Source organism: Chiloscyllium plagiosum, unplaced genomic scaffold (assembly GCF_037043375.1).
Source record: "Chiloscyllium plagiosum isolate Xiang-an unplaced genomic scaffold, Cpla_swu_hap1 HiC_scaffold_25, whole genome shotgun sequence".
NCBI lineage: Eukaryota > Metazoa > Chordata > Chondrichthyes > Orectolobiformes > Hemiscylliidae > Chiloscyllium > Chiloscyllium plagiosum.
In genome coordinates, this window is record NW_028270163.1 from 60,174,218 (window position 1) to 60,186,747 (window position 12,530).

Below are 12,530 nucleotides of genomic sequence, written 5' to 3' on the forward strand. Positions count from 1 at the left end.
TTTTTACGCAGAGAGTGGTAGGAGTCTGGAATGCATTGCCAGGGGTGATGGTGGAGACAGATATGATAGGGGGGGTTTAAGGGCCGTTTAAATAAGCACATGAATATGCAAGGAAGAGAGGGATATAGACCAAGGGCAGGCAGAAGGGATTAATTTAATTTGGCGTCACATTTGGCACAACATCATGGGCCGAAGTGTCCGTTCCTGTGTTGTACTATTCTCTGCTGTATGACCCAGGTTAACCCTATCCCTACTGTAACATTACACCCAGTGGGAAAGCAGGAAGATCCTGTCTCCAGCCCAGTCTGTGCTGAATCGTAAACTCAGTGACACAACAATTCCACAATCTGGGATTATCATCAGCGTCCTGGTCTGTGATTCTCTCTGAAACATGCTCTTGTCTGAATGCTGTGTGTAATCAGTGAAGCCATCTCAGATTGAGCAGTTTATTACATTCAGTACCTGAGCTCACAGACATAGAACACCGAACATTCCAGCGCAGTACAGGCCCTTCGGTCCTCAATGTTATATCGACCTGTGGAACCAAGCTGAAGCCCATCTATCCTACACTAATCATTTTCATCCATATGTTTATCCAATGATTATTTAAATGCCCTTAACGTTAGCGAGGCTACTAATGTTATAGGCAGTGCGTTCCACGCACTTACTACTCTCTGAGTAAAAAAACTGCCTCTGACATCTGTCCTATACCTATCACCCCTCAATTTAAAGCTATGTCCCCTCGTGCTCACCATCATCATCGGAAGAAAAAGGCTCTCACTGTCCACCCCATCTAACCCTCTGATTATTATATATGTCACAATTAAGTCACCTCTCAATCTTCTTCTCTCTAACGAAAACAGCCTCAAGTCCCTCAGCCTTTCCCCATAAGACCTTTCCTCTATACCAGGCAACATCTGAGTAAATCTCCTCTGCATCCTTTCCCAAGCTTCCACATCCTTCCTACAATTTGGTGACCAGAACTGTGCGCAATTCTCCAAGTGCGGCTGCACCAGAGTTTTGTACAGCTGCAACATAACCTCATGGCTCCAAAGGAGGATGTGATGTCTGCAGATGCTGGAGATTAGAGTCAAGAGTGCGGTGCTGGAAAAGCACAGCAGGTCAGGCAGCATCCCAGGAGTATGAGAATTGACGTTTCGGGACATTCCTTTACTCTCGACCCTTGGCTCCAAAACTCAATCCCTTTACCAATAAATAACCCAGTACTCTTTACTCCTGTTGTTCCTTCCAAATTGAATCACCTCACATGTTTCCACATTAACCTCCATTTGCAATCTCTCAGCCCAGTTCTACAGCTTATCTATGTCCTTCTGTAACATACAGTATCCTTCAGCACTGTCCACAACTCCACCGACCTTAATGTCATCCGCCAAATCACTAACCCATCCTTCTATGCCCTCATATAAGTTGTTTATAAAAATGACAAACAGCAGTGGCCCGAAAACAGATCCTTGCTGTACATCACTAGTAACTGAATTCTAAGATGAGCATTTCCCATCAACCACCACCCTCTGTTTTCTTTCAGCTAGCCAATTTCTGACCCAAACCGCTAAATCACCTCTCAATCCCATGCCTCTGTATTTTCTGCAATAGCCTACTGTGGGGAACCTTATCAAATGCCTTACTGAAATCTATATATATCACATCAATGGCTTTACCTTCATCCACCTGTTTGGTCACCTTCTCAAAGAACTCAAGGAGGTTTGTAAAGCACAACTTACCCTTCACAAAACCAGATTGACTATCCCCTAATCAACTTATTCCTCTCGAGATGATTATAAATCCTATCCCTTATAACCCTTTCCAACACTTTATCCACAACCGAAGTAAGGCTCACTGGTCTTTAATTACTAGGGTTGTCCCTACTCCCCTTCTTGAACAAGGGGACAACATTTGCTATCCTCCAGTCTTCTGGCACTGTTCCTGTAGATAATGACAACACAAAGATCAAAGCCAAAGGCTCGGCAATCTCCTCCCTGGCTTCCCAGAGAATACTAGGATAAATCCCATCCGGCCCAGGGGACTTGTCTATTTTTACACTTTCCAGAATTGCTAACACCTCCTCCTTGAGAACCTCAATCCTGTCTCATCTAGTAGCCAGTATTCTCCTCTATAACATTGTCTTTTTCCAGTGTGAATGCTGAGGAAAAATATTCATTTAGCACTTCCCCTATCTCCTCTGACTCCACACACAACTTCCCACTACTGTCCTTGATTGGCCCTAATCGTACTCTAGTCATTCTTTTATTCCTGACATACCTATAGAAAGCCTTAGGGTTTTCCTTGATCCTATCTGCCAACGATTTTTCATGTCCCCTCCTGGCTCTTAGCTCTCTCTTTAGGTCTTTCCTGGTTTACTTGTAACTCATCAAGTGCCCTAACTGAGCCTTCACGTCTTATCTTAACATAGGCCTCCTTCTTCCCCTTGACAAGAGATTCAACTTCTTTTGTAAACCACGATCCCCTTGTTCAACCACTTCTTCCCTGCCTGACCGGTACATACTTAACAAGGACCTGCAGTAACTGTTCCTTAAATAAGCTCCACATTTCAATTGTGCCCATCCCCTGCAGTTTTCTTCCCCATCCTGTGCATCCTAACTCTTGCCTAATTGCAGCATTATTGCCTTTCGCCCCGCTATAACTCTTGCCCTGCAATATATACCTATCCCTTTCTATCACTAAAGTAAACATAACCGAATTGTGGTCACTATCAGCAAAGTGCTCACCTACCTCCAAATCTAACGTTTGGCTGGGTTCATTACCCAGTGCCAAATCCAATATGGCATCGCCCCTTGTTGACCTGTCTACATACTGTGTCAGGAAACCCTCCTGCACACATTGATCAAAAACTGACCCATCTAAAGTACTTGAACTATAGTATTCCCAGTAATATTTGGAAAGTTAAAGTCCCCCATAACAACTACCTTGTTACTCTGGCACTTAACGAGAATCATCTTTGTTATCCTTTCCTCTACATCTCTGGAACTATTCGGAGGCCTATAGAAAACTCCCAACAGGGTGACCTCTCCTTTCCTGCTTCTAGCCTCAGCCCATACTACCTCAGTAGACAAGTCCTCAAACGTCCTTTCTGCAACTGTAATACAGTCCTTGACTAACAATGCCACAAACCCACCTCTCTTACCACCTTGCCTGTTCTTACTGAAACATCTAAATCCCGGAACCTGCAACAACCATTCCTGTACCTGTTCTGTCCATGTCTCTGAAAAAGGCACAACATCGAAGTCCCAGGTACCAATCCATGCTGCAAGTTCACCCACTTTAAGACAGGAGATGTATCCAAAAGTTATTTTTTGGGAACAGGCCACAGTGAGACAAAAAACAATATTAACGTTTAGTAGATTGATGAACATCCTGGGGTTACCATTGGCCAGAAACTGAACTCGACTCATCACATAAACACAGTGGCTGCAAGAGCAGGTCAGAAACCCGGAATATTGCAGTAAGTAATTCACCTCCTGACTCCCTAAAACCTATCCACCATCCACAAGGCACAAGTCAGGAATGTGATGGAATATTCCCCACTTGCCTGGATTGATGCAACTCCAACAACATTCAAGAAGCTTGACACCATCGAAGAGAAAGCAGCCCACTTAATTGACATCACATCCACAGGCATCCACTCCCTTCAGCACCAATGCTCAGTACCCCCAGTATGTACTATTTACAAGACCAAGGTGAATGAAACTAGAACTAGCGGGCATTGCTTCAATGTGAGGGGAGCAAATCAAGGACTGAGTTGAGGAGGAACTTCTTCACCCAAAGGGTGGTGAATCTGTGGAATTCCCTGTGCAGTGAAGCTGTTGAGATTATCTTGTTGAATGTTTTTAAGACCAAGGTAAAGCGATAATGGAATTAAGGCTTATCATGAGTTGGCGGGTGAGTAGAGCGGAGTCCAATGATCGTATTGAATGGCAGAACAGGCTCGATGGGCCAGATGGCCTACACCTACTCCTGTTCCTTACGTTCCTACGTTCCTATGTAAGATTTACTGCAGAAATTCACTAAAGGTCGTCCAACAATACCTTCCAAACACATATCCTCTACCATCTAGAAGGACAAATCAGCACAGGAGCTGGACAAGGCCATTTGGCCCCTCAAGCTGCTCTGCCATTTTGCAAAGCATGGCTGATCTGGATGTAAGCTCAGCTCCACATTCCCACTGAGCCCTGATAACCCCACACTGTTCCCCCTCCCTCCCCCACCAAGAAGAGAATTCCAGGGAAAAGCTCAGGTAGAAACATGGAAACACCAATATCTATAAACTATGTCAAATAAACATGGAAATTAAAAGTGGGGAAAGGCCATTCAGCCCCTCAAGCCAGCTCCCCCATTCAGTAAAACCAGGCTGATCTGAGTGTAGCATTAAATCTACATCCCTACCCCCACCCCCCCCACCCTCAATTACATTTAACCCCTACCCGACCCAACCTCCTGACAAAGAATCTATCTGCTTCAGCCTTAAAAATATTTAATGACCTTGTCTCCACTGTTTTCACCATTCCTAAGACCGGCATCCCTCTGAGGGAGACAGCTTCTCTCCCTCTCTGTCTTAAAGGGAGAGCCTTTGTGTGTAAACTGTGTGCCCTCATTCTAGTCTCTTCCTCCCCATTAAAGGAATCTTACTTTCAGAATCTTCGATGTGTCAGGTCCCCTCAGATCCTCGTTCTCAATAAGATCACCGTGCTCTCTTCCATACTGGCCCAGCCTGCCCAACCTTTCCTCACACGGTAACCACCTGAGCCAGGGATCAGTCGAGTGAACTGCCTGCTAATTGTTTTTAATTCAGTTCTATCCTTTCTGATGTATGGAGTTCAGAACTGTACACAATACTCCAGGTGTGATCTCACCATACAGACACGCAAGGTGATAATCCCTACTTCAATATTCCATTCCCCTTGCAGAAATGACAACATTCCAGTCACCTTCCGAAACACTTGCTGCATCTGCATACTAATGCCATGTCATATATCGCTGATCCTTCACTGTTGCTGCGTCAAAATCCTGGAAAAGACTCCCTAAGGCCATTGTGGGTCTACCTACAGCACATGGATTGCAGCTGTTCAAGGAAGCATCTCACCCCCACCTTCTCAAGGGGCAACAAGGGACAGGCAATAAATTCACACGTGAACAAGGCAAACATTTAAAAAGACAACAGATGCAGCAGGATCGAGGCAAACTCATCAGTATTTTATTAAGATTGAATAATCAGAAAGATGGGCACTAGATCCAGACACAAATAAATAGTATTTACACAGTCATTGTAAATTCATTCATCGTAAAATCAACAACATTCTACAAGCTGTTTCTTCCTTACTTGAATCGATTGTAAAACTATTTACAAAATATGACTATTCCCACATAATAATTTTGGGTAATTTTGGCAGCTCAATCTATTCTTTGATCTTTATAAACTTTAGGGTATCAAGAGTGACCTCAGACTATCGGGTGGAGAGATGGCTGACTCAATTGTCATTCCCTCATTCCATCAAATCCTCCCAGGACAGGGACAGCATGGGGTTAGATACAGAGTAAAGCTCTCTCTACACTGTCCCCCATCAAACACTCCCAGGGCAGGGACTGCACAGGGTTAGATACAGAGTAAAGCTCCCTCTACACTGTCCCCCATCAAACACTCCCAGGACAGGGACAGCATGGGTTTAGATACAGAGTAAAGCTCTGTCTACACTGTCCCCCTTCAAACACTCCCAGGACAGGGACAGCACAGGGTTAGAGACAGGGTAAAACTCCCTCTAACACTGACAAGTATAATTCTGTTGTTAGTTTACAAGCTGACCAGTGCTTCCTCGAGTATCTGGCCTTGCTGAATTGTTTGCAGTGCCAGTACCCTGCCCTGTGGTGTTGTTGATGTCATGTATATTTCACAACGTTCCAAGGCAGAGTGAGCCAGCCTGACTGGCAAAGCCACTGCAGGAATTTGGTGGAAGGTATCTGCCACTAGCTGCTGTCTCTTGGTCTCTCCTGGTCATCTTTAACCATTCTTGTCTTCCATCCCTTGCCCTTAAACTGGGGCTGATGAATGTAATGTTTTGTTATAGTTCAGATTGTGCAGTGTGGCTTTACGTTTGGTATAATTGGCCAGATCAGTCTGTGATGGTAAGTACCCAGCTTTGGAAGGTGGGCAAGACAGACCCACCCACAGACACAGCCACTTGAGCTGAGCTGCTGCCAAGGAACAGACCTTCAATGATGCTGCGAGTCTCTGACATTTCAGGGCAGCCAATCCCCTCCCCGTCCCAGGACTGACCCAGTGCATCAGAAGGTTCAGACTCATGAAGACTTGAGGCCTGATGTGATTTTCTGATTTAGATCACGTGGTAACTCAGAGGTGACTAAGAGACAACAATAAGAAAACAAACATCTCCCTTCATTCTGTCCAGAGTATTGGAAAATCCAGCAGAATTCAGGACCTTTAAATACTTTGAATAATAAATTGCTAACATTGAGAGTTCATTGTGTTATTACCAAGGCCCATCTGTAAGAAATGATCTTCTCAATCATCAAAGACCTACTGAGACATGTTGTAAGCTGTTACAAATCTAAGACATTAAGTGCTCATTTAATTAGTTTGTCAAAAGTGAGATTTTTCCAAAAAAGCTTTTTGTAAATCATTTTTCTCTTAAGAACCTTTGCAAATAGCAGCCTATTGAAGTCCAGTCAGTTCTCTTAAGAGGTCACAGGTTTTCTTATCTTTGACTTCAAACAGCTTCTTGATCCGTTTCTCATTCACAGTCCTCACAAAACTATGGGGCTGGAGAACAGCCATCCCATTGTGGACATCTCCCATGACAATCAGAGGACCATCTTCTGTGGTCATGTTGGGACAGGGGCAGTTCCAGTCCATGTTTAAGAGTGTGATCTCCAGGACCTCACTGCCAAAGAACTGAAGCCCCATCTTCTCATCCTTCAGGACTCTGTCTACAGTGAACAATGCTCGGCCAGAGTCTGCATCTTCTGTCAGTTCAGTCATGCGGCCAACTATCACATAGTCACTCTTGCAATAGCTTGTCACTATTTTGAAGCGTGGTTTGCAGACCTTACATTGCTGGCTCCTGGGGTATGGACAGATTTCCTCACAGGTCTCCCTGCTTTCAAAATTGTTCTCATTGCCCCCACAGCCTCCGTAGATGAAGGATTGACACTGCTTCATCAGGCTGTTGTAGGCCCAGCGGGGATCCCAGACCTTACAGGGACCCTGGAGAGCAGGCAGATTGCAGATATTGACTGGCTCATTCATGCATGTTGACATACAAGCCTCATAGGTCTCAAAGTGGTTCATGTTCCCATCGCAGCGTCCGTAATTAAAGGTGAAGCAGTTGTTTTTCTTGGGGTCATAATACCATCTGATCTGAGGCTCTCCACAGCTGCCACGGTCGGGCTGTTTCAGACACTCGGTCGCTGGGATCTGAGTTGTGTTGGCAGAGTTCTGCCTCATCAGGTCTTCCCGTTTGATCACTGAGAGTGGAACATTCGCCCTCAGGAAGCCTCCAGCATTGCGGGCTGTGCAGGTGTAGATCCCAGCGTCTTGCAGCTGAGCATTGTAAATGACCAGCTGGCCAATGTTAGTGACCACCACATTGCCATTGACATGGTTGGGCCTCATGATGATGTTCTCCCTCCCTTCCAGCTCCTTCTCCCATGTGACCTCGGGCCTTGGTCTGCCACTGACATCGCAGAGGAAGCTGACTGTGCCTCCCACGTAGGTGGACTGGTGGACCGGGTTGGAAAGCAAAGCTGGTGGCACCACGTCCTGGGAGGTGGTGAGCAAGTCGGCCGTGGTGGGCCGGGCAGTGGTCTGCATTGTCATGGGGCTAGTGTGTGGCCAGGCCACCTGGTGGGTACATGTGACCACAGTTAGGGTGATGCCCTTGGTACATGCCTCAGCATCCATGTAACATTTGTTGTAGTACGTTAACCCATCAGAGGCACAGGTAAAGTGTGGCTCCTTCTCACACCGATCCTTGCACTTGCACACAGGCTGCCCGTCCCAGATGTCACACTCAGAGCCCTGCTGGACACACATGAAGCGGTCACAAGTGGCTCCCCGAGGCATCCCAACTGGGCCCTTCCTCCCTTTAACAGCCATGTACCTGGCAGCAACACAACTCTTCATACCACACACGTTCGGACAACACTTCTCAAACGTTTCACAGTCCTGAGGAAATAAAAAGATTTTCAAAAGAAGGCATTCGGTTAAACACAAGGCATTTCAACAACAACTTGCATTGAGCTAACACTCAGAATGTAGGAGAGACATTGCACAGTGTTGGACAGGGATGGGAATCCCATAGGATTTGACAATGACCCACACAAGGAGGTATCGGCTGGAGAGTAAGTTGTTCAAATGGCCATAAACTGTCAATAAAACTGCTGAAGGAGAAGGAGACCATTCTACCCATTGTGACTGTACCAGTTCATTCAGCTCCTGTACAACAACAACCCATCTGCGCTGTCCAGGCAACTTGCCGATGGAGAGGGGGAATACTCCATGGAACGCTATGGGACTGGACTCACACTTTTCAATCTCACAGTCCATTAGCTGGAGCACAGCAAACAATCAACAGAAATACAGAAAGAGCTTGCATTTATATAGCATTCTGCAAATCCTCAGGATGTCCCAAAAATCCTCATAGTTAACAAAGTACTCACGCTGGTAATGGAGGAAATATGGCAGCCTATGTTTGGACAGAGCAAGATCCCATTAAGAACATGATTGTGACCACATTATTCTTTTTAGTTCTGGGATAAATATTGGCCACAGAAACCCTTAGTCTCACAGATGTTTTCACACACGCCTGAGATAGTTAACAGGACCTCCAACAGTGCGGCACTCTCTCAGTACTCACCCTCCAACAATGTGGCATTCCCTCAGTACTGACCCTCCGACAGTGCACCACTCCCTCAGCACTGACCCACCGACAGTGCGGCACTCCCTCAGCACTGACCTTCCTATAGTACAGCACTCCCTCACCACTGACCCTCCGACAGTGCGGCACTCCCTCAGAACCGACCCTCGGAGAGTGCAGCACTCCCTCAGCACTGACCCTCTGACAGTGCGGCACTCCCTCAGCACTGACCCTCTGACAGTGCGGCACTTCCTCAGAACCGACCCTCTGATAATGCAGCACTCCCTCAGCACTGACCCTCCGACCATACGGCACTCCCTCAGCACTGACCCTCCGACAGTGCGGCACTCCCTCAGCACTGACCCTCCAACAGTGCGGCACTCCCTCAGAACCGACCCTCTGATAATGCAGCACTCCCTCAGCACTGACCCTTCAACAGTGCGGCACTCCCTCAGCACTGACCCTCCGACAGTGCGGCGCTCCATCAGCACTGACCCTCCGACAGTGCGGCACTCCCTCAGCACTGACCCTCCGACAGTGCGGCACTCCCTCAGCACTGACCCTCCGACAGCGCGGCACTCCCTCAGCACTGATCCTCTGACAGTGCCCAGTCCCTCAGCACCGACCCTCCGACAATGCCCACTCCCTCAGCGCTGACCATCCGACAGTGCCCACTCCCTCAGCACTGACCCTCCGACAGTGCGACACTCCCTCAGCACTGACCCTCCGACAGTGCCCACTCCCTCAGCACTGACATTCCGGCAGTGTGGCACTCCCTCAGCACTGACCCTCCGACAGCGCGGCACTCCCTCAGCACTGACCCCCCGACAGTGCCCACTCCCTCAGCGCTGACCCTCCGACAGTGCCCACTCCCTCAGCACTGACCCTCCGACAGTGCGACACTCCCTCAGCACTGATGCCAGTCCCAGCTCATGCCCAGACAGTAGGAGCACATTACCAGTTCAAATATCTGTTCCTACTTGGTGCAGGTCCAATTCATTCAGACCCCCCAATGCAGCTGTACCATCCCATATATGGAATACACAATCCAATCACACCATGCTGCTGGGCAGGAGACTTGTCAATAAACACTGGCTATTCAGCACCAGGGGGTATCATATCCAAATCCAATCTTCCTCCTAACCTTGTCCCCCCTTACTGCTCCTTCAGCTGATTGGTTCAGTTGATTTGCCTGTCAGTGTGAGCAGGATTTGTTGCTGCTGGTCCCTGAGGGTCCCAGCTGATGAGACCCCCTCACCCTTACCGACTGATAACTCATTGTCGGTGAATTTTCACAATCTTCTCCCTAACTCTGACGGAGAAACAGCGGAAGGGTCTGTGAGTTGTTAGTATTGGACAGACTGTGGGATAGTACAGGCCACAGCTAGCGCCTCTGTCTGCTCTCTCTCTCTCTCTGGATGATTGCAGCGTCTTCTTTTTCCATGTTAAACCCATTCCCACTGGAAAGTTGTGATCGAAGGTACTTTCAGCCTGACTCTCTCAGGCAGCACATTCCTACTCCTAGCCTGACTTTGCCGACAGCCCTCTGACCACCTCCAGCCCAGTCTGGGCTGCATCTTCCCAAACCTTTCACGTTTCCAAAAGTTGTGGAGTTTTTAAACTCCTCTTTACTCCCATCTCCTCCCAACCTTTGTTACTGAAAGGAGAATGACTGCAGATTCTCCAACTGATCCACAAATTCATCCTCACAGTCTGCTTAGACTTTCCCAACAGTTCCGACCTGTGCTCACACCTGGGAGGTCAGGTTTGGACCCAGTGCACGGTGTCTCAGTTGTAGCTGGAGCTAACCTCGCCTGAAGGCTCAGTGTCGCCCCCTGTACCTTGATTTATAAAGTGCACGATGCGATCTGCTTGAACTGTCAGAAGCTGAGTTCCAGCTTCAGAGAGGTTTGTGCATAGCAACATCCCCTTCACTCTTTCAATCTGTATTCTTCAAACTGGCCTCTCCCTGCACTTTCTGACCCAGTGATACCATTTCAGGGCTTTCTTCCTCCTTGGAGTCGAACTCTGGAATTGTGTCTGACTAGCTCCTTTCTTTCTTCACTGGTTTTCCACATTCCCAATATTCCACAACATCTTCAACTTTCAGACCTGAGCACTGTGTCCCAGTCCCCATCTATTCCGTGGATCAGAGCCAGCCGTGATGCTAACACTGAGCAGGGCTCTATCTGTTGAAGAGTCACTTGTTAAAACCCTCTGTCTGATTCCCCTGTTCAGTGCCCGGTAACAATCCAATGCTTCCATCCTGACCCTGGGCTGGGGTGGCTGTGCTGGGCAGTGGGTCTTAAACCAAGGGCCATCATTCTCACGGAGTGAGGGTGTGCCTGCTACAGTCTGTGATTCTGCTCTGAGAATGCAGAGTGTTCCTCTCTGGTCTACAGTCACTGGAGTTGGTGTCAGAGGCATACCCAGGGACTGGAGACAGGTGACATCCAACAGTGAGACCACTCTGAGACTCGGATTCCCACTAACCAGGCACTGAACAAAAGCACATCTGGGTCAAAAACCACAGGGGCTCCAGTAAATCAGACAGAATGTTCTGAGGACGGGAAAAGGCGCTTCGCATTACTCTAGAATCCTGCTCATCCCCAAGGAATCCCCTTCTGAAAGACAGAAGGTAAAGCTTTGTAAAGGAGCTGGAAATAAAGAGTTGTTAAAGATCCCTCCTCACTGACAGATAGGAGAAGCTGAGGCTGGGAAGGAACACAGAAAGCAGAAACGACATTCAGCAGCCACTCACCCACAGGTCAGGCTATCCCAAAGTGCCGGCACTGGGATTACAGGGAGAGGATGGTTTATTTACCTGGTCGGTCTCACACTCCCGGAGGCAGGTGCTCTGTGCGTCTACCCAGAGGCTGGGACTCATCTCATTGGGACAAATCCCAGCGTGGGAGTATTTGATCCGTGCCCCAGCCACATAGTGAGCAGCCACAGACAGTAAGGTGAGGAGCTGAACTCCCAGAGACAGCCTCCTGATCACAGCCAGCGGAATACAGCACATACTGAGACACAGGCTAAACCCACAGGCAAGCAGCAAAAGAAACTTTCCGAGTTCTCATCAATTCCTTTCTCTCTCTTTATCCCCCTCTCTATGACTAGTTCTCTGTCTCTGTCCCTATCTACTTCTCTTTCCCTCTCTCTGACTATTTATTTAACTGACCCTCTCGCTCTCTCGATGCTCTCAGACTCTCTCTCTCCTCTCACTCTCTCTCCCTCTGTCGGTGCTCTCAGACCCCTCTCCCTCTCTGTCTCTCTCCCACTCTCGGTGCTCTCAGACCGAGGACACGGGATTAAACCGTTTCAGCTCCACGTGATTTTGGCGAAAAGCGAGTGGTTAATGAGATTTCCTAACCCTCTGCCCTGTATTTATACGGTACCCTCTGGAGAGTCAGTCTGGATGAAGTTTGACATATTCTCACTGAGTGAGTCAGTCCGGCTCTTGGTGACAGTAACAGATTGGTGCTGCTAAAGTTGGAAAGAGTTGAGAGAGTTTGAACGCGCGTCTGTCTAAAGCTTTGGGATTGGAATGGGGGTGGGGGGACAGTAAGACTGGAAACCTCTCCAGCACAGCCCGAATGTACAGCAATGAACTCAGCTGGGCAC

At 47.9% G+C, this 12,530-nt stretch overlaps 1 protein-coding gene across 1 annotated transcript; it reads right to left on the reverse strand.

Annotated features, from left to right (window-relative positions):
- Positions 1–6,513: 6,513 nt before the first annotated feature.
- wfikkn2a (info WAP, follistatin/kazal, immunoglobulin, kunitz and netrin domain containing 2a) lies at positions 6,514–12,257 on the reverse strand. The gene is made up of 2 exons (XM_043715183.2): positions 11,731–12,257; positions 6,514–8,215 (listed from the first exon to the last, which is right to left on the reverse strand). The coding sequence occupies exons 1-2, from the start codon at positions 11,926–11,928 to the stop codon at positions 6,704–6,706; spliced, it is 1,710 nt and encodes a 569-aa protein (XP_043571118.1). The 5' UTR covers positions 11,929–12,257; the 3' UTR covers positions 6,514–6,703.
- Positions 12,258–12,530: the final 273 nt, after the last annotated feature.

Coding starts and splice junctions, on each gene's coding strand:
- wfikkn2a (XM_043715183.2), bottom strand. CDS start 11,928: ATGTGCTGTATTCCGCTGGCTGTGATCAGGAGGCTGTCTCTGGGAGTT. Junction 8,216..11,730: donor GGGAGTGTGAGACCGACCAG/GTAAATAAACCA, acceptor TTATTTCCTCAG/GACTGTGAAACGTTTGAGAA.